Here is a 26,461-nt window from a genome sequence, read left to right as displayed (position 1 = left end):
GTATGAATAACCCCCTAGCACAAGTCTTTCCCCGCTGTTCGCTTGCATTGGCGGGCGCCCTTTCCTACTGTTGCCTCTGGAGGATAGCGGAACGGCCTGTCTCTTCGCTTTCGTCGGCTGCAGAAAAAAATGTCCTCTGCAATATACATTCAACTGCAACGCTGTCGGTTAACTTATTTAACAATGTTGTTATTTTATTGAGGGAAAAACTTTTTAATTTCTTTACATTTTGCTGTTACCTGCGGTAACACCGGTTACATGCACGCCACGCCTCTGCAGCCACAGCAACCGTTTAAAAATAATTCCTTCGGCCTTGAGTCAACTGGAACGTAATTCTTTTAGTGACGCCAGTACTCATTTTTCCTTTAACTTTTATGCTACCATTACGACTAACATGTCATTTGTTTCTGGGTACAATGAAGCTATTCTTGCTATTATTTTCTTTACATTCATTGCCCACGTTTCTTGATTATGTAATTGTGTTCACCATGTAAGTTCTTATGTTGCCATAATTCTTTTCTTTAGTTATTGCGTTCTTACAGTTCTTGAAGAAGTTTCCCTTTGTTTGGTTATCATGTTGTTGCAATTCCTCAACGAGCCGTCAGTATTATGGTGACTCACGTGCAAGGCTGTGTTGCACATTGGGTTCGTACAACAAATGGTTCAACTTGAAATCTAATCTCTTGTGAATATATTCGGCCAAGAGCACCATCACGCCCGACCCTGTGGCCGAGTGGTTAGCACATTGCGCTGCGACGCCAAGGGTTCCGGGTTCGAATCCTGGTCGGGCTTGGTTGTTTGTGAATGTCCATTCATCAATTTCATCATTTCATCACTCATCCCCATCTTCGCAAATTAGCCAAGAGGCACAAAACGCGAAGTAAAATAAACTAAATCAATCAATCAATCAAGAGCACCATCACATTAAACATGTTAGATCATAAAATATCGCAATGCCTTTCATGGCAGTATGTCCCCAAAACCAGTTTGTTCCAATTGGACTGTCGACTGGACAGTTCAGTAAACTATGTCAAAACTTGCCACGTCCCGGAGAGGGTGACACCAGTCCGGCTTAGGACAGGGTAAAGCATGAGACACTCAGGGCTACCAAAACTGAATGATAACTTATTTGAGGAAAAAACGAAAGGAAACAACTTATTTAACCTAGTACAGAAGGTACAATGCACCGTATATTGTTAATTTTTCAGGCTACATTCAATTTATACAGGATTACATTTGACGCTGTCTGTTTATTTATCACATATATATTTCTTGTAAGCAGTGGCGGCCGGCGACAACTATGATGGGTAGTGCGAACGTGATTAAGAAATCGAAAAAAAAAACCTCCGCAATGTCCCCCCTCCCGCCCCCTCCTTGAGGTTGCGCCACTGGCCAAGATGTTTATCCTCGTTTGGTAACGTGGAATACAACGCGTGTTTAAGTAATAACGTACTAATCCGATTCATCTTCACTCGCTAACCTATCTTTATACACTACACGACACTTCCCTAAAAATATAACAATTACAAGAGGAAAGGAAAAACAAATCCTATCACCTTCTCCTCTTCCACACGTATTCCAACTGGATGTCGAAAATATCTTTCTTATGAAAAGAAATTGTCGAAATGCCAAAGGAAACTCGCATCATCATAGGATTTTTTACTTTTATATTTTAAAAAAGTCTGGATGGCCCTCTTGGTGCATCTATCTATTATCAAAAATGTTCATTTAACTTTGGAAAAATACTACGTTCGTTTCTCCAAAAGTAGGCAGAAATTACTTCCCGTCTTACAAATCAGTCGTATTTAGCGACTTTTCTCTGAAGGTGGCAACTGTGTCAATACTGCGAAAGTTCCCTCGGCGTGCCAGGCGAAGACGGGCACGGTTTCTTATGGGCTAACCCCGCCCCCTGCCACTTTGTTCTCGGCTCATGGTGGAAATGTTCCTCGCGGAGACTTCTTCAACCCTCTGCACGTGTGTCAACTTGGTTAGGTCCATGGGTTAGGCCAGCTCTTGGGCGGCACGGACTGTTGCCTCGCGAGAGTACGAACGAAACAGCTGGCAATACAGTGAGGAGATTGGGGCGGTCGTCACGTCAGCTTGACCGATTGCAAGATTCGAATCTCCTTGTCTGTAAACTATCAATGTATTCATTTAACAATAACTTGGCGAGGTATGCGTTTCTTCTGAGGATAGTGCCATGGCACGGCGGCTCTACCCCTTGAGCCGCCGCTGCTTGTAAGTATATGGGAATGTATCTACTGGAAGGCTTCTTCTTCTTCGCTATGGAGATGTGAAGGACTTCTTCTTCTTCTTGACATCGGGTTATCGGTATGTGAAGACTACTTCTTCTTCCCAACAGAATCTTCGATAATTGGCTTCTTCTTCTGTATACTAATGAACTTCTATTAGGCTTCTTCTTCTATTGTCTAATAGGCTTCTTCTTCTATTGGCTAATAGAATTCTTCTTCTATATACTAATGGACTTCTATTAGGCTTCTTCTTCTATTAGACTTCTTCTTCTTCTATATACTAATGAGCTTTTATTAGGCTTTTTCTTCTAAATAGGTGTGTGTGTGTGTGTGTGTGTGTGTGTGTGTGTGTGTGTGTGTGTGTGTGTATACATATGTGTGTGGCCGCGGTGGCTCAGTCGGTAACGCGTCTGACTACCATGCTCAAGGTCCCGGGTTCGATCCCCGGCCGGTTCAAATCCGGGAACTTTTCTAACGGTGGAAGCGGCCCCGGCGCCTACCCAGCGTCGAATAACATGGGTACCTGGGGGAAACCTTGGGGGGTAAAGGCGGTCAGGGGCGTGATGCTGATCACATCACCCCCACTCACGACCGGATCAAGAAAGTGTGGGGCGTTACCCCCACACCCCCTATACGCCTTCATGGCGTGGTGCTATGCACAGGGGAACACTTTACCTTTACCTTTTTATATATATATATATATATATATATATATATATATATATATATATATATATATATATATATATATATATTCTTTCGTACATGATATTCCACAGGCTTCTTCTTCTATGGACTCATAGGCTTTTTCGTATATATACTTATTCTTCTAATGGATATATTTCTTATTTAAAAACTTCTATATACAAATTCCTTCATCTATCCAACCAGTCATTTCTCCTAACTTTAGACTATTTCGAAATTTAACATGTCGTAACTTGATTAATTTCTCTTCAATCTTAAGTTGTTTTTATATTGACTGTTTATAAGTAGGGCTCTGAAGTTGAAGACCTATAAATTGCCAAAAAAAAAAACTATAAAATGACCTAAATTTTTTTTTAAAAAAAAGGACCGCAAAACGAAAAAAAAGAACATATAAATGTGATCCAAATTAATTAATAACTTCAGTTTTAATTACATATTTAATGAATATGCGCGGCACCTCCTTATCTGACTTGAGATCTTTGCAGGCGCGTGCTGTCTGGTCGTATACACCGTGCTGAAAGCTTGAAAACAAGCGACAGTTGCAACTTCCAGACAAGTTACGGTTAAAGGACCTTGTACCGTACCTCCTTCAGTCGTCCATAAATGTTTTTCTCTCGTTTCAGGGATGGTTCAAATATATTTCTTTCTTTTATTTCTTTACTACAGAAAGGATGTTTAAGAGGTGATGAACTGATGATGATTCGAATTGAGAATGGGCAGTAAAAACGTAGTCGAAAGAAGGCGAAGTTGCAAAAAAAGCCGTTAAGACCTAAAAAAGGCTACGAAAGGACCAATAAGCCAAAAAACGCCGAAAAAGGCAAAAAAGGACAAATAAAACCCACCTTTTTCTGGCCTACAATGACCCAAAATGAACATATATTATGTTGGGCCTCGTCTTCGGACACTAGGAAAGAAAAGGATTTTTTCTCAACTTCCGAGCCCTATTTAAAATATTGTTATTTATTTATTACATTTATAACATTGTTGAAATATATCATACAACAGAACATACAAATATCATACAATATTATATCCTTGCATCAATCGAAATATGGAAATTTGTCAAAGTCCGATGTAAGGACAAAGTGGCCCAATATATGAAAGTAGTGAAAACACGACATGTGGAGAAACTGTCCAACGTAAAGCATTCTATTTCTACCTTGAGACATTAAAAAAATTCAGTAAAAGAACAAAAACAATAACACAAATAAAAATACCCTTCCCATCATAAACTATTTTAATGCCACCACAATACATAAAAATAATCATGCATGATGTAACATATGCTTTACTTAGGAAAATAAGTATGTTACACATATGTTACTTCGTTTTTTTTTCTATTTTACTACCTTTGATCTTCGGTTTCCTGTCTTCTCTTTTATATTCTCTTTTCCCCTCTGTCCAAAGACGTACTTAGAAATGGCCCAGAAGATCTGGTCCCTCATCCCCCTCCCGAAAGTCTTACCAAGTCCAAAATTAAATATGCAAAATACTTGATTACTGTTGTATAATATGGAATTTATTTATTTCTGCATAACTTGTAAGGATAAGATTGTGACTATACAGTTTTTTGCGTTGACAGTGCCTGCAAAAATTTATGCGTACCACTGCTACTAATAATACGCATAAAAATAAGGATCAAGGACATTAATTTTCATCGGCTGAATTGGATTGGATTGATTTGTTGTTTAAGTCCACTTTATGCACAGTAAGGCTAATCGGGACTGGACCTACAGTTTAAAGTGGGATCCGAACCACTATGTGCCTCCACCGGGAATCGAACCCGGGACCCCTTGGTTCCAAGGCGACGACGCTACCACTGCGCCATCGAGGAGGCCTCATCGGCTGAATCTAACAGCCTTCTTGGTATTGAATAAACAATCCATTGACATTAATTTATTTGATAGAATAAATGCAAATTTTGGTGATCTTAACTAGACATAAGGTAGATAATGAATACCATTATTCCACTATTTTTATGTAATCGTTTTACCTGTTCATGCATAACAACAATAATTACTAATTAGCCTATTGTATTAATATTATTAGACATATTAATCTCATTTAGCTATTAATTATGGTCATTATTATATGTGGTCCTCCTCCGTAGCCGAGCGGGTTAAGGCGTTCACTCGTCTTGAGATCTTTCGCTGCGGGACGGCGTAGGTTCGAATCCGGCTCTGGTCGGAATTTATTCGGCCTACGTATAGGGCCGGTGGCAACCCACCATCGTGAGGAAATTGGGAAGCTCCGAGTGAGTGAGCGTAATCCGGTCGCGAAGTCCTACAACGGCTGGGGGTCGGTCGGGCTGACCACCCGTCCCCCTAACCTGGCTGCAAAGCTCCACGCCCCCTTGGTGGCTCGCGTGGGAGGGAGGCCAGCAGTCGGTAGATAAGCCTTGGCCCGATATTGGGCTGTTGCGCTATAGGATTATTATTATTGTGAGACACTTGATTCTAACTCCTCCCGAAATATAGTGTATCCTCTCTCTCTCTCTCGTATTTATTTTTCCCCCTCACTATTTCCTTCTCTATACATTGTTATTATGTTTTCTTTCCTCTTCCTTTCTCTAAGTCCCCACCCTTCCTTCAGCTTCTCTTAAAACATTTCTTCTTCACGATAACCTGTAAACACGAGAACTTTTCGCTGCCGGCTCCCAGGGTTGGATCCTGTATTTTTGTGAACACTTCAGTCTGCATATCTCCCGTGCATGACACGTGTTCTTTACTAATTATTACTATTACTGCGCCACTAGCAAATGAGGTACTTTTAACAAGGATGTGGAGTTTTTGAAGGAATCTACCCAGTAGCCTACGTTTGACATTGAAAACTGGTTGGTCGCGAAGGAGTGTTGAAGATATAGCTATACCAAGTGACCCTAACAAGACGTGCATTGCTGATGTGTGCTGGGTAGCTCGTGTCGAGAAAGATAAGTACATAATTACATCCAAATAACATGCTTCTGTTGCTGGTAGAGAACTCAAGTATCCTCAGAAAACTTACTCCCAAGATCTCGCCCAAGTGAATCTTTTGCCACCAAATCTTTCCGATTGAAGCGCTAGCATAGTTTATCCTTCGTCATTTCATTACCTTATGTTTACATTGAATAATGGTGTTGTGTGTTATTTTCACCGAAATGAGCACAGCTATATCTAAAATAACAGTCAAAACACGTTACGTATACGTTTGCGACAACGTTTGTATGAATATTGTTCGTGTTCATATATGGTACAGTGGGATCTATGAGTATTACCGTGCAAATTGTCCATCACCATGTTCGTGCACTTTATTTGACCCAATAAGAGATTCAAGAATGAAAAGAAATCTCAAAACAAGCTGTTGACAACTTCTGCACCAGCATACATAAAAATCTATGACTTAAAAACACAGGATGTAAGAGAAAATTTTATGAAAATAATCATGGACAATTTGCACGGCAATACTCATGGATCCCACTGTACTAGTTCATGTACAGGTTCATTTTCAAACTCGGGGGAAGAATAGAGAGCAATCAACTCATTCTTTAGCTTTACAAAGTCAAATAATGATAATATTTCTGTATCACACCCTCTGTTTCATTTTCCGTCATTTTTTAAAAATATTTTGGGAAAATACTATACTAAGTCATGTGGAACTTTGAAAGCAAGCCCGTAGCTAGAGGGGGGCAGGGGGGCAACTGCCTTCCTGAGAGCATGCTTTGCCCCCCCTGTGAAAATACAGAACACATTCCTACCTAGAATTCTCACTAATCTTTATAATTATATCATGTGTCACACTAGCAACATAACAAAGACACTAAATTGATTTTGTGATTTATTAGGGTGTATGGGATTCCGTATAATGTCGTATCAGGATTGGGGGGGGGGGGATTCCCTTCCAGATCCAGACTTCGGGAAATGATTTTGCAATTTCCAGTATCTCATTTTGAGTGGTCTTGTATTACAGGTGCTTAATGTGTTCGGATGTTTTTCTTGGATGTGTTGCTATCAGTGATGTGCGTCTACGCGTAAACAACGACTGTCTGCATTCCCCTGTGAAAAATATATAACACATTCCTACCTGGAATTCTCACTATTATTTACAATGATATCCTATATTGCTCTAGGAACATAACAAATACACTTATGGATTTGGTGATTTATTAAGGAAGGTGTGTTGGTTTCTATAATGCCATACCAGAATTAGGGGAAAAGAAAATCCTTTCCAGATCAAGATTTCGGAAAATTATTTCACGATTTTCAGTATCTAGACATTCTGAGTGGTCTTGTATTATTAAAGGTGCGTAATGTGTTTGCATATGTTTTCTTGAATGTATTCTATGGAGCTTGAACTGCTCAATTTTTTGTTTCCCACGTCTACCTGTTGTTAGTATAGTGTCAGTGATGTATGTGGAAGAGAGAGAGAGAGAGAGGGAGAGAGTATTTGATTTTTGTTACTTAACATTACTTTTCTGCCACGTCTAGTCAGCGGCGGCTCAAGGGGCGCCGTGCCATGGCACTACCCTCAGAAGAAACGCATACCTCGGCAAGTATTGTTAAATGAATACATTGATAGTTTACAGAAAAGGAGATTCGAATCTTGCAATCGGTCAAGCTGGCGTGACGACCGCCCCAACCTCCTCACTGTATCGCCAGCTGTTTTGTTCGTACCCTCGCGAGGCAACAGTCCGTGCCGCCCAAGAGCTGGCCTAACCAAGTTGACACACGTGCAGAGGGTTGAAGAAGTCTCTGCAAGGAACATTTTCACCATGAGCCGAGAACAAAGTGGCAGGGGGCGGGGTTAGCCCATAAGAAACCGTGCCCGTCTTGGCCTGGCACGGCGGGGAAACTTTCGCAGTGTTGGTTGAGACAGTTGCCACCTTCAGAGAAAAGTCGCTAAATACGACTGATTTGTAAGACGGGAAGTAATTTCTGTCTACTTTTGGAGAAACGAACGTAGTATTTTTCCAAAGTTAAATGAACATTTTTGATAATAGATAGACGCACCAAGAGGGCCATCCAGACTTTTCTAAGAATATAAAAGTAAAAAATCCTATGATGGTGCGAGTTTCCTTTGGCATTTCGACAATTTATTTTCATATCAAAGATATTTTCGACATCCAGTTAGAATACGTGTGCATGGGGGAGGAGAAGGTGATAGAATTTGTTTTTCCTTTCCTCTTGTAATTGTTATATTTTTAGGGAAGTGTCCTGTAGTGTATAAAGATAGGTTAGCGAGTGAAGATGAATCGGATTAGTACGTTATTACTTAAACACACGTTGTTTTCCACGTTACCAAACGAGGATAAACATCTTGGCCAGTGGCGAAACCTAAAGGAGGAGGCGGGAGGGGGACATTGCGGAAGGTTTTTTTTTTTTCGATTTCTTGATCACGTTGGCACTACCATCATAGTTGCCGCCTTAAGCCACTGCTTCTAGTTAACTGTGACAATGAGAATGAGTGATGATATGAAATTGATGAAGGGCCACTCACAAGCAACACCCATGCCCAGCCTGGTGTTCGCACAGGAACTCCTGTCATCGTAGTGCGTTGTGTAACCACCCCACTATGAGGTCGGCTACTGGGTCAATTATCAAACATGACGAAAATGTGATAGTGTTTCACATTTAATATTTCTGTTAGAAAGCAATAAAAATTGTGATGTGTTACGAGTTAGGCTAAGCATCTTTTGGAGTGTAAATAGAAAAGACAGTAAGAAGTTTTGTAATACACCTTTAATTTTCACAATCTTTCGAAATACTTTCCACAACACACGATACACTTCTTCATCCTTCGAAAATCAACTGGTTTCCTCAGTGAGCTGGGAACACTCGTCATCCCCCGCCCTTAGAAGGTCCTCTCTGTTATTAACCTACTCCTTTAACCTGTTATTGACGCGAGGGAACAGTGCAAAATCACATGGAGCGAGGTCTGCACCGTAGGGAGGATGCTCCAACACCTTCAGCACAGTACGTGGCAAATACTCGGTGCAAACTTTGGAGCAGTGGACAGGAGCGTCGTTGTCATGGTGGAGAAATTAAGTGTCTGACCACGAGAGAGCTTGAAGTACTCAGGGTGTAGGTTCGCGGTAACTGTCTTCTGTGTTTCCAGCACCACCCGCACCACAACTCCCCTTATGGTAAAGAAGGCAGTCACCATTCTCTTCTTTACGGATCATGATTTTCGCACAGACAAGGGCGTGTTTCTATCTTCTAATAGCCAGTCCTTTTTTTCCTGGGCTTTAGTGGGCATGCCATAATAGTAAAGCCAGGTCTCATCAACTGGTAAGATACTGTTGATGTAACGAGATGTTCCATTTTCCTCAACATGCTTCAACGTGTCACAACGTGGTGCTGATCACATCGCCTTCAATTTGGCCGAGATAGAGAATGTGTGGGGATCTATCTATCCCCACATCCCCTAAATGTATCTTCATGGCACGGTGCTGTATGCACGGTGAACTATTATACCTTTTATTTATAACCTAATTATTCCACAAAACATTCTATCAAGTCTTCTGCTGTGGATTCTCCTAACTTAAGCCATTCTCTGACTAGCAGGAATCAGTATAAGCATAAAACTCTGATATTTGGGGTTTGAACGTTTCTGCTCAGTGGTGGCGATAAGCCCCCAGAGACCTCACGCTGTGCGGATGGAGTAAGGTGATGGAGGCCCCTTTTACAGTTGGTTTCGTACTACAGTCATGAAGGAACATATTTCTCAAAATGTAAAGAGAATACAAAACTATGATGACACCGTAATCCAATAAGTCATTGATCAATCAAGGGGTTCCTATTTGTTTGTTGGGTGCCAAAGAAATGTGTTTCAAAAATAAAACAATACAATTCACACAATATTTTGCAAAATAGTTAGCGTAACCAGTAAGCTAACATTGTCTGCAGTGATGTAAGAGACCCAGAAATATAAATAAACCAAAATTTAAACTAAATGTGCATTGCACTGTACCTCCAAGGAGAAAAAAATCCATCGTTGCCACCTCTTTGTTCAACGAAAGAACAAGCACGCCTTCTCTGTAGCTGTCACCTCACCGCATGCAGCCAACGCGATATTCACGCATTGTGAGGGGGAAGAAGCGGAGAGGGGAGAAGCACGCGAGCAGCGCTTGCCCACGTTAAAATCTTCCTTCGCTGATGCGGTCCATCCGACAGCTTGCTCTGCGGCGACATTAATGAGCATTTCTACATTTTAATTTCTTCATATAGAAGTATTTATTTTACACGAAAGCGCTCAACTAAGCTTATATTACATTTCTTGGATCTAAAGTAAAAGAAAGTAATAATTATTTTCCCACAATTGACGCATGCGCCACATGCATCGCATGCGCCCAGACGACGCCTCTGCTACAAATGTATGTGTGCACGAGATCAACGATCCACTGAAATATAGGCCAGGAATGTTATTTTCGTTTCAAAAATATCCATAAAAAATAATGTCCAATAAATGTCCAGATTAGGTCCAGTTCTAGTTCGGAATATCGCATCCACAACATATTTAAATCAAATCAAAACCTCCAGATGACGTTTTGTTCACATGAGCAACATTGAGTCTGTGGAGGAGCGGTTTGCACAGCGTGCTACGACGACAGGGTCCAGCATTCGAATCCCGGCATGGGCATGGGTATTGGTTCTGAGTCTCCCTTCACCAATTTCATCATATCATCACATATTCTCAACTTCGTTATTAGCCAAAAATGGCAGAAAAGCGAATTAAAATAAACCAAATTATTAATCAGTCAACATAACATTGATGATCCACAGAATATCTATGAAACATCCTTCCTGGATGGTTGTCTCCTGAACGGACATATGGATACCCGAAAGACATCCAATGGATGTCTTACTGGATATTCCTGGATACAGAAATCCAGAACTTCGGCACGAATATCCAAGGGACATTTAATGGATGCCCATTATTACATTCGATATCCCTTGAATATTTATGTGCAGTATGGTAGGGAAATCTGTGCAAGACTACGAGAAGCAAGAGTAATTTTGAAACTATTCTTCTCCACAAAAATTTAAATGTAATATGGTAACTTGCAAAACAATCAATTCAAAAATACACGTATACTAATATTTAACACGGTAGTTCTCAACCATAAAACACTTAAATTATGAATATTACAGTGACAAAAAATGTTGCACAAATGATAATGCTTAGAGTGTTGATGCGTTCCTGTCGCTGACGATAATCTCTTTTCTGGTTGTGGTACTATTATAAAAGTATTAATTTTTATTCATACAAAGTGCTCTGAAGTTAATTCTTGGGCTTAAATAAAGTTAACAGTGTAATTTAATAAAGCAATATAATCCCAGCGTCTAAATCATGGAGAACGGTTTGTTGCAGGGTTGGCAAAATATGTGTTTTTTTTTCAAAACAAACAAAACGAACAGTTTTTTTTTATTTTAAATTATTTAAAGAGTGCAAGAACCGAAAAAAAATGTTTTAAACAAATAAAACGTTTAAAACATAATGCCAAGAAGACTTATTTTCTAAGAATAATAATTAATAAGGGATCTGTTAATCATGCAAGTAAGGGCTGTGTCAACTAATGTGCGGTGTGTTAAGTGAGGAACAAAACTGTTTCATCAATATAGTGTTCAATTTTTAAAATGTTTTAAACACTTGTAAAAATAAACAGCTAGAAGTTTTAAACGTGGCCCACGGGTATTCATCACGATATGTTTCTTCGTTAATTCAACATACAGTTTCAGCCACTGAACAGATTTCTATGCACAATAAACAAAATGACACGGATTGAATGAAAAGGCATAGTAACAAAACACGCAAATAACCACAAACTATGAAACATCAAGTATCAAAATGTGTTTTAAGCAAGTCTGAAAAGAACATGTTTAAAACACTGTAACGGTATATTTTGTGCTTTTAAGCTGATTCTCAGCAACATACACAATATACACTACCATACATTTTTGAATCCTTGTCCCGAGGTTCAAAACTTGCAGTACCTGAAGTTCTGTGGATGCTAGTTTAGGCAATAGACACGTACCTCTTCAAATTACAACTTAACGCCCATTTCCTTTTAGATATATATATATAGGTTTATTCATAATATATTTACAGAAGTTAATTCTTGGCCGTTATTCACAAAATTACATTCCGGTGTGCCCTGTCCCCCCTTCCCGAAGAGAGTGTGTAGACTCGCGTAGCCACTGGCTCCACGAGTAAAAAAAAAAATATAACCCTCAGTACCAAAAAAGGTGGCTGAAGGTATGTGTGTTGTGTACCCGGTTTCCCACATGAAATAAACTATTGGAATAATGTGAAAAGAGCAAGTGTGTGTATTAAAAGAAAGAAAGTTAACATCCCCGCCGTCGGTTCACATAATAAGGAAAGAAAGCTCGCCCAGCCGCTCCCCTCAGAGAAAAAGATACCTCTTACATTGCTGTACTCCGCCAAACATCTGAGGCCGACTGCTCCTCTGTCCTTCCTATTTATAGGCCCCGCTAATGACCTAAACCGTTACTGGAAACTTACCGCTCCCCCAACGGCCAAGAACCCAAAAGTACAGGAATACATAGTCATACACAATTTATAACATAAAAAGGATCCAGTAATGATCGCATCATTACATAGTCCCCCCTTCCTGAAGAGAGGAAAATCAAAGTTCTGTAACCTAGAAAAAATAATAATAATATACACAAAACACTTGTCCGCAGTTTCTGTTCACTACAAACACACTTTCATTAGATAACACGACACTGACAGTCAATGTTCACTCTAATTTTGTCCACAAGTGTACTTCGAGATCCGCGATCTTCCGTCAGCACTGGAGCTAGTTAACCCACGTCGATTCTTACCCACTCAGCATCTCTTCCATCCTTCCTCCTGGACCAATGAGAGACAGTCTCCTGGAAATCCATCCAAGTCACCAAGGCTGCTGGTTCGACTCCCGGCAACGCCACTGCTCTGCGCTCCTGCCGAGATCGGAAGTCACCGCTTCGACCGGTTTCCACGTGAATGGATCGAACAGGCTCTACATCCGAAGATGTCACTGCTATGCCCGGCGCTAGAACTGCGTTCACTCGCCACCGAACTTCGACTTCTCGACGAAATTACGCGGTAAAAAAATACGCACTAACTTTGCGTTACTTTTGTTGACTGCGGAACGAAACGTTTGCACGAGTACTGTATGAGGTATGAGGTAGAGAAAATAAGTGAAAGATAGAATAAAGAAAAGATAGATAAGTCCCTATGTACAATATTTACAAAAAATCCTCCTTTGAAATTAGACTAGAATCTGTTTCTCAGCTTGTAACGCATCCAAGATATATCTTCGTCTTGCTCCTCCTGCCGAAGTTACGCGCGCTCTCTTTGCTGAATTGGGTTCGGCTACTTTCCTTGCAAAGTCAGGTGGCGAAGAATAAGGCTTTAACTGGTCACTGTTGGCTCTCAATATTCTTCCGTCCCCGCTGTGTTTCATTTTGAAAGTATTTGCCGAAGTTTGCTCCACAATTGCGTGTGATCCAGAGGACTTCCCCGAGAATTTACTGGTTACTCTGCGGGCCTTACCAGAGATAGGAAGTTCCTTAAGCCAAGCTTTATCCCCCACCTGAAACGTGCATTTTCGGCGTTTCCTATCACAAGCTTTCTTCTTGGCGTCTTCCATCCTGAATTTCGTTTCCTCCTTACTTGACATGAAATCTTGCTTATTCCTGTCATCTTTTAATACGCAGCATGGCTGGCACGACTTACAATACTGGATAACGTCTTTAGTTAGGCCTATCCAAGTGTATTGTTCCCTAACCTTCGCTAACGTTTTCAATCTCCCAGGATGACAAACGAATGCATTATCATGCAACGACACGAGAATTTGCGAACGTAGAGAAGTAGGTGCCCATATTTTCCCTTTTCCCTTCTCTTTGTACTTTTCCGTAGGCAAATTTCTCCTAAGAATTCCCTCGTTGTCGAAGTACGAAGATTTGGCCTGGGTCTTCACCTTTTCCTTGTACTTCTTCGTTCCTTCCACCTCCTCATTCCTTGTAGCCCTCGCTACGTCAGCAAGAAACTTGTCTTTCATTTGCTCGGAAATGAGGGAGGCTGTGTCCAGAAACCTACGTGGCTCCTCAGAATTGTATTCTTCATTTCCCTCAGTGGCAGAGAATGGCAACAATGAAGAATTTTCCATATCCTTAGTTCCAGAGAGACGAACCATGGGCAGTTTTGTGCTCCGAAGCAAATTTTCCCTCTGTTGCTTCCTCATTTGCTTCGCACTTTCCTCAGTACACAAAGCGCTGAAATCTGCAACTGATTTCTGCACAGTGTCAGTCGAACATTCCACACGGTCAATCATGTCCTCAGTTTCGGGGTGTGGTTTGCAATTTCCCATCGTCGCGGTTGCTTCAGCTACAGTTTCATTTCTTTCCATCGTCGCAGTCATCGTCGCGGTTAGCCCAGCTCCAGCTTCCACAGTCGACGTCCTCCCCTGCTGCGAGAACGGAAGCCTCTTTCCCACTTCCCTCTTCTCCGCAGAAAATAAATGAATGACGTTACTGTTCTCAAAACTGTAGCCTCCCTGCTTCAAATGTAGCGATATGCCGGCCTTCCTTATGAACCCACGACCTGCGATAAATCCCGTGAAACAATTGCGCAGAACGACGAATTTATGCTTAAATTTCATCCCATTCAAATGTACAGTAAGATACATTTCCCCACATGATTGTACAGAGCCTACTGCCAAAGAAATATTAATACGTTTATTGTTAATCTTATTTCCTTGTTTTTCCAGTTCTCTTGCGATCTCAACAGACACGGTGCTCACAGACGCACCAGAATCCAAATATAGCGTGAAGTCCTTTCCCTGAACCTTACAGGTGACTAACGGTTTTTTGTCGCCAGAAGTGAAATTTCTGCAGTTACGTATTTCCCTATTCCTCCCCCTGTTTTGCTTTCCTTCTACGTGTGCAAGAACCGGAGTTATCTGTTCTGGTCTAACGGTATCTTTAGAGACGGCACAGGTGGCGCCCTTCTGCTGACCATCATACCCTCTTCTCCTCGCCGGTTCTTCTGCTCTCGACGGGGTTCCAATATTCCCGGAAAGGCTCAAGCGGTTGAAAAGACCCGGGTTTATGGCACTCATTGATACTTCTGTTCCCATGCGGCCGAAAGGGTTTGTTGCCCCCGCAGCTACTAATTGCCTTGCGACACTCCCTGAAGTTGACGCTAGTGGTAAACTGCTATCTCTTAGCTCAGGACAATAGTACAGAGCTTCTGAATACAATCTCTTTTGAATATCCATAGAATGGGTTTCCAAATCTTTGATCGTTGCGAATGTTCTGTTGTACAAGTGTGTTCTGAATTTAGGATGGGAAAATTTCAAAACATGCTGGATGACCTCGTCTTCTGTCCCCCGTTTCTCCCTCATTGCAAAAAGCTTCCTGGTGTGTCGAATAAATGCAAGAAGAGACTGGTCTGGTGACTGGTAATTGTTCTGAATTATCCTTGCTATTTCCGAATCATAATCGACACTAAAGAATTCCTCAAGAAAAGCCTTCTCGAATTCCCTAAAAGTGCCGAAAGGTCTCAAAAATCTGAACCAATCTGCAGCGATTTCCTTCAACGAAAGCGGCAAGATTCTATCTAAGAGAAAAGTATCCCCAATTTCCATGATTTCCTGATAATTGCGTAATTCATACAAATAATCGTGTGGACTTATATCGCCGACGTTTCCCTTAAAGATCGGAATGTTAATGTTGCTTTTTTCCAAGATTTTGCTCATTTTTTCCTCGCCGGTCCTTATCGAAGTTCCTTGTGTAACATTTAGAGAAAGTCTCTCAAGTTCCCCCACAATATCTTCCTCAGGCCTTCCTTCCAAGTTCGCATTGCCTAGCAACTTGCCAATGAGCTCCCTGTCTATTTGAATTGCCATTTTGTCTTCTGTTACTTTCTTTCCACTTCGCAATAACATATGCCTTCAGTACTTCTTACAAAAAATATCCCGACTATGAGCCCCCAGTATGTAACGGTATATTTTGTGCTTTTAAGCTGATTCTCAGCAACATACACAATATACACTACCATACATTTTTGAATCCTTGTCCCGAGGTTCAAAACTTGCAGTACCTGAAGTTCTGTGGATGCTAGTTTAGGCAATAGACACGTACCTCTTCAAATTACAACTTAACGCCCATTTCCTTTTAGATATATATATAGGTTTATTCATAATATATTTACAGAAGTTAATTCTTGGCCGTTATTCACAAAATTACATTCCGGTGTGCCCTGTCCCCCCTTCCCGAAGAGAGTGTGTAGACTCGCGTAGCCACTGGCTCCACGAGTAAAAAAAAAAATATATAACCCTCAGTACCAAAAAAGGTGGCTGAAGGTATGTGTGTTGTGTACCCGGTTTCCCACATGAAATAAACTATTGGAATAATGTGAAAAGAGCAAGTGTGTGTATTAAAAGAAAGAAAGTTAACATCCCCGCCGTCGGTTCACATAATAAGGAAAGAAAGCTCGCCCAGCCGCTCCCCTCAGAGAAAAAGATACCTCTTACATTGCTGTACTCCGCCAAACATCTGAGGCCGACTGCTCCTCTGCCCTTCCTATTTATAGGCCCCGCTAATGACCTAAACCGTTACTGGAAACTTACCGCTCCCCAACGGCCAAGAACCCAAAAGTACAGGAATACATAGCCATACACAATTTATAACATAAAAAGGATCCAGTAATGATCGCATCATTACAACACTTTGTTTCAAACGTATAAACAATTGTAAAAAAACAAAGCCGTGCGTTTTAAACGTTTAAAACAAGTTGTTTAAAATACTTTTGTTTTAAATATGCCAACCCTGGTTCGTTGCCTATCGGAAATGCACGACAAAAACTTAAGTGCGTTCGTCTGCATTTAGGTTTTCCCCGGATAGTCTAGTAACCTCACGGATGTTTACACTTAGACGCAAATCAGTGCCTTCAGCATCCACCTGCTCTAGCCTCTATTGCGTCCATTGTTGACGGTTTTCTCTGTTGCAGTGATGCAGCTGGGCTTCGCGTGTCTGGAAGCTGGATCTGTCAGGAGTAAGAACGTGACCAACATCATGATGAAGAACTTCCTCGACATCTGTGAGTATGCAAATGACTTATATGTAAGAACGGTACCGAGGCGAGATAAAACTCGGTCTCGTTTCGAATTTATCGAGACTTGTCGAGACGAGAACGAGAAAAATCTTTGATATATCGAGACCGAAAGTGGCGGTAATTGGATTTTAATAGCAAATTTATAATGGCAACTTCTACCACCGCCGTGAAGTTAGGCAACACACAATGCCTTGCAGGGGAGCGGCGAGTATTTCAGGATCTATGTGTCCAATTATTATTGCCGGTGACTGTACCCGTAACTTCATTAAAGAGTAGTAATTTCGAAACGAAGAATAAATTACACAAAATAAGAACTTCAATTCACGAAAATGTGTGGGACCAGTTCAGAGGTGGAGGGAAGGGGTTCGAAAATTTTAAATGAGATAGGGATTGACTGATGCAAGGTTTCTTAATTTCGGTAAAACTGTAAAAGCCGGGAATCGGATTTCTTCAAATTTACAGGAGAAAGTACTTACGGAATTGAGTTGCTGTGTAATTTCGGAAGGTCGTAGAAGTGTTTTCTCGCATTTTTCAATGTATTTGGCCGCTAATTCATGTATTTTTCTATAATAATGTCCGTCCGATACACGAAAGCTGTTGCTTGAATTTCCATCCATGTACTTGAACCGGATATTGCGAGCATCTGATGACGTAATCCCCGGTAAATATTTCCAAACATATAGTTTTTTTCACTATATTGCCCAACCTAACCTAACCTTACCGTGATGGTGCGTGGGGCTTTCGTGAATGGTTTTTGGGGCTATTTGTGGATGGTTATACGATCCAGAATGGTTTTGGGGGCTATGCTTGAATGTTTTTTGGGGGTATGTGGGAATGGTTCTTGGGGCTATGCGTGAATGGTTTTCGGGGTTATGCGGGAATTTTTCTGTTAAGAAGGTTGAAACACTGCTTTGCCGTTTGAAACACAACGCTAGTCAAGATTTGCCCACCATTTTGCGTGTTCAGGAAGCGAGAAAAGAACGAACAATAATTACTCGATATGTCGACAATAGATACTAATTTCGTTAAAAAAAAAATGCGAAATCCCTTGTTAAACAATCTTTCGCAATGCAGAATAAATAAGTACGAATGTCAACAATTACAGAATAAACGAGTTACAGCCGATTCCCGGCTTTGACAGTTTTACCTTAATTTCTAACAAATTTGTACGAAGCAAATACATACAAACTTGAAACTTTACTAGAAACCACTGTAACCTTTCGTGCACACACACACACACACACAAAACACTGGAAAACTTTCAAATACCACACTAGTGCATTTATTATATTTCTTATATTTGCCTTCACAGTTATTGGTTGCCTTGCCTACTGGCTCTTAGGCTACTCCTTTGCATACAGCGAGGGTAACTGGTTCCTCGGTTACTCTGAGTTCGGCGGTCAACGCATCACCAGCGACACCTTCTCTCACTGGTTCTTCCAGTACGTGTTCGCAGCCACAGCGGCCACCATCTTGTCAGGAGCCATGGCCGAGAGGTGCAACTTCGTCGCTTACATCGTCTACAGCTTCGTCCTCACGGGTGAGTTGAAGTTAGAAATCCCTCTAGAGATCTTGATGTCTTTGGCGTGTGCCAAGATAGATACGTGAAGGTGGGTCACTCGGGAGTACTTGTTTTTGCCTTTGTGATGTAAATAGAACGCGTTTTTGCAGATAAGAAGAAAACTTATCGTAGAAGGTAACACGCAAGTTGTTGTTGTTAGACAACTATTCTTTCACTCAATTGTACATTGTTCAGAAAGAGTGAAAATGTTTACAAGTAAAATGTCGCTTTAACAGACACGTCACATGTGGAATTAACGAAGAGGTCCCAACGACATCGAGCTGATAATTATTAAGAGATGTTTTTAATTGTTTGTAATTGATGAATATAGAGTCAATTTCTAACACCTAAAGATGCGTATCTTAAACAATTTCATCTGTCGTAATTAAATTTTCAATCCATATCTATCAAGCCTTTTTCTTAGTAATTTTAAATTTGAAACTTCCATAAGAACAAAAATGCAATTTTGAAAAAATAATCCAAGTAAGGGATACTTTTATGTGTTATTTTATTGTGCAATAAATATGTAGAGAAGATAAATTAGCTTTGAAAAGTTTTTTTTTTAATATGTAAACAAATAAAACTGCGAGTATTAATAATATTGTCAATAAATTCAGAAAAATTATATTCTTGTACTGTAGTGAGAACTGCAATTGCACAGAAGCTAGGGAATAAATGCTACCCAACTGGCAACACTGTAAGTGTACTATTAGCTCAGGGGTGCAGCTTTGAGGAATGACCTTGAACTGCCAACTTTAAAGAAACAGACTGCAGTGGAGTTTTCTTTTCTCTACATTATAGCATTCTTGTATCCTGTGGTATCCCACTGGGTGTGGACTGACGAGGGGTGGCTGAAGCAGTTGGGATACCAGGACTTCGCCGGAAGCGGGGTCGTCCATGTGTTGAGTGGGACCTGCTCCCTCGTGGGGGCCTCTTTCCTAGGCCCTCGCATCGGAAGGTTTACAAAGGATGGGCTGCAGGACATCCAAGGGCATTCGACACCGGTAAGAGATCACTATGCACAGGTTAAAAGCTTCCTTTATTTTGTCATGGAGTAGTAGTGACAGGTTTTTAAACAACAAAACAATTAGAACAATTTAAAAATTTGGCTAGTGAACATAGTAAAAGATAGCGGCCAACTAATTTTGAACTCATATTTCATTGTAGAAAAGGCATAAAACTTCAAATGCAAATATAACAATCCATGTCTTGTCAAAGATACGAACTTGGGGCACTTTCATCCGTAATGCATTTCCCTAACTACTCCACCAGAGAACACGGCGAATTTATATTTACTAAACACAAGTCAATTTTGAATTACTGGGAATTAACTTCTCCGCTTTACCCCCACTTCCTTTAAGGTTCCTTCAAGAAACATGAAACATTTTACCAAGGTAAATAATTTGGGTGTATGTAATTTCGTGCTTAAGTCGCTGGCAACGCTGCTACCTCCTCCCCTTAGGGAGCTTGCAGATTGAAACCATAGTTTCAAACCGAAATGACAAGCAATACTGGCCTCTTCAGTCAATAAGCAAGCAGTCGTCTCCCATGCAAGATGACCGTATTGAGAAAACGGCCTAGTCCCAAGCGACAAGCAACAGGACAAAGCTGCACGTGTCAATCAATACGTGCATACAGAGTGTCCCACAAAGGAGTTTACACTATTTGAATGTTAATTACAGAGAAAGTAAGTAGTGGTAAAGGCCATATAACCAGCGCGAGAAAGGAAGAGCTCCTCTCCAGCAGCTTTGCTACACTTAAAACAGGCTCAACATGCCCATATGAGCTTTTTGCTCAAGTGTGGAACCCTTGCCTAATCCAAGATTTTTGTAAAAAAGCCCTCATGGATTCCATGAGAAAGGAAGAGCTCCCTCAGATTGATTTGTCTATACTTACAAAAGGCACTTCTGTGAGATTGTTGTCCATAAATTTGTTAAAAATATGCCCCTCTTGGCCATACTTAAAACTTAGCCACACCCACCTACACCCACCCACACCCACCCACACCCACCCACACATATTTACTTCCGGTCTACTTCCGGTCCACTTCCGGTCCACTTCCGGTCTACTTCCGGTTTGCCTACTTCCGGTTTGAGTTCAATTGGCCACCAGGCTCAACTTATATATCTAATATTAAAACAATGTAATTCTTCTAGAATTGCTCCGTGACTCTCTCATTTCTTACATCATAAACATATGATTTTTCACCTATGAGAATGACACTACATATGGTATCATCGGGTAATGCCTCGTGGAATTCACAGATAATTTTAATGTTTGTTCTGTCATTCACCACAACCTGTTTCCTTTTTGAAGTGTTGATTACAAACATGGGTCTCTGTGTTTTGAATTCATCTGGTGTGTAATACATGTCAGTATTGCCTGTAGTGACCCTTTTGAAAGCCGAAAAAGCCTCATATAATTTGAGGAAATCATCCTTGGAAATGTCTAAATTGTAATTTTCTCTAGGAAATACCTCATTTCTGCCATTTTTAAGATATATGTTTTTGATGTTGCAGCTATCAAATTTACTTGAATTTTTTTCCTGATTATTGTGTCTTCCAGTCTGAAACAATACTACCACAAAATCAGGCATGTCGTATTGAATACTGGAGAATGAATTTGTAGCATCAAACTCATAATATGTACCAGATGCGGGCTTCTGTACGCATTGATATGTATAAAATTGCAGAGGAACCTGTGGATTTTTTAGGATATCAGCTTTGTATTTAAGAGCATAGCTGGCTTCATATTCAACAACCGGGATTCTTAACTCCATAGTCTGAATAATGCACTTGCCTTCATCAGGTAGGGTATTAGGCAGAGCTTCTCCTGTGGGGTTTATCGCACTGTACCTCATCAAAGCATTATTATCATTTGCAGCTCTTCTAAATGTAATTCTTAAACCACCCTTCCACATAATTTCTTTGTAATCTGAGAAGAATCCTGGCAATAGGCGCATCGGGAACAGCACAGTATGGTTTTTAGATAATATTTTCTCACCAGCTTCAAATCCACCGATTCTGTAGTAAGAAGCCTCTGTTTTGGATAATTTTAATGTAGCCAAAGCTGTGGAGGTAATGCCGGGATAATCTACTCTGTTTATAACAACACCATGCTTTCTGATCTCAATTTCAGAGAACAGATGCGGCACAAAATTGTCTACCAATCTTATATTCGAATTTGCCGGATAATCTGTTCCATCGAGCTTTACAACATCAAATTTGATATATAAATCTGCTCTGTGGGGGTGTATAAAGCCATCCCCTACATCAAGATCAACCTCAATTTCTGTGTTGGGTTGATTTAAATTTGCAAATGTCCTCCTGTTTGGAGGGAATGATTGTAGCTCATAACTCTCAATATTTTCCATTGTATGTATTTTTATTTAAATATTAATTTCTATGATAGCAGTTGTTGTGGCTCCAGCAAAATCAACTAATTCTTCTTTTTCATTAGTGACCATCAATTCAATGTAATCTATTCTATTATGGCACACAGGAAAATATAATGTTGGGGATGGATTGTAGATGATTGGCTCCATGAATTCGGAATTAGGTTTGAATGTTGCAATGATGCCTGTTTGTTTGTGAGTGCCCATGCCATTTGATTTGGTGATCATACCCTCAGCCACATTACAGTGAATATTCAGAGTCTCTATGGCTAAGAATTTAGGTATATTCATAGCAGTGTGTTTGATGGCCGGTTCAAGTTTTGTGTTGTTCTCAAAGCCTAACAGCTCTCCTATAGTACCCAGATCCACTGTTTCTGTGGCAGATACGATCTCTACTCTGTGAGTGACAGAATTTTGACTTAACACTATACCTCTGGGTAATTGAGCATTTAGAGTGGACAGATTATACTGCCCTGGAGTGATGACAATTTTTTCATCCCCTACTGCAATTGTGTTGTTGTGGTGCGTAATATTTGGGATCAGGTACATGCCGTAAAATGCTCTGAGAGCTATTGTTTTGGGATACACTATATCATCATGCAATTTGAGTTTCAATATTGAATTTTGGCTGGTGAGATGGAATACCCCCATGATGTTTCAAATACCACAAGGCCTTTTGAAAATTTTCAATTGATGGTTTATTTATTTGAGACATATATCTGAGAACAGATAAACACAAATGTCCGCAATTAACATCTTTGAAGTTTTGAACACGGGCATTATTGTAATAAAGATTAGCTGATTTTAGATATTTTACTAAATTTTCAGGTGGAATACCTCCAAATGAATCAAACACAAATGCCTCATTGTTTAAATATTTAAGATAACAGATCCAGTGAGTGCCCTGATTTTTGTACTTATCCAAATTAACAATGCCACACTCTTTGTTGAGTGGTTGTTCTGGTAAAGAATCAGACATGTACACTCCTCTAAAATGTTTGATGCCCAGTGGCTTGATTAAAGCTTCAATATCTTGGTTTGTAAGCGGCTCTTGTTTTTTTAAACTTATTCATGGCTCTCTTAACACCTTTGCCTTTTTTCTCCATGGCCAGGTTATGGCGCCTCTGCTCATCTAATTCTGCCTTATTTTTCTTGGCATCTATTACCGTTTTTGCTATGGCAGCTGATCCCCCAGCCAAGCTCCCAACAGCCCCAAGTGCTGCTAAGATGGCCGGGATAGTAAATATGAATCCTCCTACATGTGATTTTTTTCTAGATTGTTGTAATTTTTTTAATTGGGGGGTACTAAGCAACAATTTCATACCATGCCCCTTTGCAATACAAGAGCTTTTTTTCTTGCGCTGCTTTTTGGTTAAAAGACTATCAATAGTTTTAAGAGATTTAAGACCTGCATAAGGTATTTGATACATAACACCCTTGGCCTTCATTGTAGGTTTATTTTATACATATTCACAGCCCCCACCCCAGTTTTTGCTTGGTGCTCATAGCTATGGTGGTCCCCAATGCTGCTATTTTTTCACTCAAAGAAGCATCTTTGCTTACAAATCTACCAAATGCAGCCTCTTCTAATTTCTTGTCTGCAACATGTCTCTTGTCAAGATCAGAATGTGTGTTGTATGCTATGTCATGGTCTCTACAAGCAGCATCCAGGGGATTAACACCAGGATCACCTCTGTTTAATCTATGGTCCAATTTTGTGCCTGGACCACAATACTGATAGCCTGGAATATGTAGTTCAAATGGCAGCTTGTTTATGATGTCATTAACCAGGCCCCGACCCTCAGAAATATTCCAAAATTTAGGTGGTAGAGTATTAATAATTTTTATGAGATATCCAATCCCCTTAGTGTCATTCACTATAAAATTAGACAATTTGGTGCTTATCATGTCCATAATTCCAACCTTTTCATTGTAAAAATTGTGGTTCCCAGCATTTTCCTCCCCAGCTATCACCAATAACCTATCTACAAGTTTCCTGACATCATCAACCCACACAAATTCTTTAGGCAGGGTGTTGTATTGTTTGATCCCACTACCTGTCTTGATCTGTGACCATATGGGCTTGATTAAATTATTGTATTTTGCTCCACTGCTAGACTTGACTCTTTTTTGTGTGGGATCATTGTTCTGGTACAGAGCATCTGATTTTATTAATATTTCTTTGTAATGTTCATAATCTTGATCTGTATAGCTGCCAGGCCTTTTCCTAGTCATCAGTTCCCACAACCCAGGTGTTCCGGGGTACTTAACAAAAGCACCTTTTTCTCCGAGACGAGATTCTGAATAAACAATTATATCATCTCCCATAAATGTTACTCTGAAATTGCCAATTCTATGTATGATGCTGCCATCAAGCTCTGTGTCAGCATATAAGCCAAAGACCTCATCTTTGTTGTCTTTAGGTGTGGTTAAATATTTTTGAGCAAGAAGACCCAATTCAATAGGATCCTGACTAGCTTCAATTCTTCGAGGAGCAACAGGACTAGGTGTATGAATACTGGAAAGTGGGGTGAATGGATAATCTAATATGTTCCTTGCAGCTACAGGTACAAGCTCTGTGATCAAATTTTGATTCTGCTCTGTAACAGTTTTGATATTCTTACCTAAATTATTAATAGCATCAATGACAGGCTGTTCTGTTTGTTTGTGTTTTTCATAAATTCCACGGTTTTCTGATTTCCATCCCTTAAATCTTTTTACAAGATAATCTCTTAACTTAAGATCATCGATGATTGGTCGTTTCATGGTTGTTTATATACGTCTCAACGTCTAGAAAATCGTTGATTTTATTTCTGTATTTGCCACTATTGGGTGTTCTTGTCATATCAATTGTGACAAACCCATAACTGTCGTGGTTCCAGCACCTGCTGCAAAATTTGGAAAAATCATTGTAGCTCAAGTCCCCACCTACATATTCATCATGTATGTGTTTGAGGTTGGTATGGTCTTGATGAAACACACATATAAAATTGCTGTTGTCTCGGATCAGCTGCTTCGGTATTTTAGAAAAAGTCTGTGCCAGGTAGAAGCAATCAATGTTTTTGTGCCGGCCCTGTGTAAAGAAATTTCTAACCTTGTTTTGATTATCCAGTATAATGTCATCAAACACAACAACAGAATTATCGAGACATTCATGGAGTGGCTTAACATCTGGTTCAAAAGTGGCTATATCCAATCCATCATATAGCTTCATCAACTGCTGATATTTTAATTGTTCCAAGCTCTTAGAGAAGATATACAAGTGCCTGTTTTTCCAGTCTAACCAGTTGGGTGCCAATAAAAAATTATCAACCATTAGTGTAGTTTTACCACAAGCAGATGGCCCAACAATAAGACACCTAATATTATCAGGTAGCAATTTGCCATTTCTCTTATTCTGCTGTTCAGGTTCTGGCAGCCTTTTTATAACATCCCAGGTGCTCATATTATCACTTTGTCTGCATCGATCCAGCTGTTTTCCGGATGACCTAGCCATTTGACAAATAACTTGTTGCCTTTTCTGCGGATGATTTTTTCTATGAGATATGTGTCAGGCTGCTTAGTTTTGCTGAGTTCTTCTTCATAAGACCTGCCTTTGAGAATTTCTCCTCGGTGATCTTTTATTATATATGTGTTAAGGGTCCCGGGTTTAACTTGAACCACTGTAAATAATTCAGTGCTCCAGTTTCTTGTAAAGCCTCTTTTGAATAAGTGCTTATATTTACTGATTCTTACTTGATCACCCACCCTGTATTTGGCCTTTCTTGTTGTTGGCTGGTATCTAGGATAATAAACAGTCCTGATCAATTTTTGCTCATCAGATGAAGTTACTTCAGAGGGTTTCATGTTGATTGTGGAATGGACAGAGTTGTTATATTTATGTAGAAGTTCTGGAAGAATATTAATCCATTTATAATTACCTTGGAGGGTAAATTGTTTATACATAAGATTTTTTAGGGTTTTGTTGAATCTCTCTACAATTGAGGCCTTGAGATCACTGTAACTCGAGTAATGTTTAATTGCCTGGCTTTTAATAAATTGTTGGAACACTGAATTATAAAATTCTTTGCCATTATCTGTTTGCAAATAGCGCGGGGATCTTCCACTCCGATTGATGATTGTCCTGATGGCTTCTGTAACACATTTTCCAGTCTTGGATTTGAGTGGTACAGCCCAGGCAAATTTTGAAAATGTGTCTATTACAGTAAGTAGATACTTGTAGCCCTTGTTGATTTTGTCTAAGTTTTTCAACTGCCCACTTGCCAACTCAATCAAGTCGTTCTGCCATAAATCATCTATGCCCTTTGTGACTACTGGGAGTCTCTTATAATTATGTCTAGCTTGTCTGTGTAATTCATCAACAATAATTTGTCTAGACATAATATGTAAACAAGAATATTGCAACTATAGGGTGTTCAGCAGATGAAACTGCAGGATTTTCTAAATATAATT

The 26,461-nt window shown here is 40.1% G+C and overlaps 1 protein-coding gene across 1 annotated transcript in view; it reads left to right on the top strand.

Annotated features, from left to right (window-relative positions):
- Positions 1-26,461, top strand: part of LOC145989249 (putative ammonium transporter 1) — a 99,487-nt gene that overhangs the window by 10,780 nt on the left and 62,246 nt on the right. Inside the window, exons 3-5 of the mRNA XM_083124566.1 lie at positions 16,950-17,039; positions 18,367-18,594; positions 19,417-19,619. Of these exons, the coding sequence (XP_082980692.1) occupies positions 16,950-17,039; positions 18,367-18,594; positions 19,417-19,619 (521 nt within the window). The remainder of the gene's footprint in view (positions 1-16,949; positions 17,040-18,366; positions 18,595-19,416; positions 19,620-26,461) is intronic.

The sequence above is a fragment of the Lepisma saccharinum genome, chromosome 6, assembly GCF_977018435.1.
Source record: "Lepisma saccharinum chromosome 6, izLepSacc3.1, whole genome shotgun sequence".
NCBI classification, from domain to species: Eukaryota; Metazoa; Arthropoda; class Insecta; order Zygentoma; family Lepismatidae; genus Lepisma; species Lepisma saccharinum.
The sequence above is the reverse complement of the archived record's forward strand: the minus strand, read 5'-3'. Positions and strand labels throughout refer to the sequence as shown.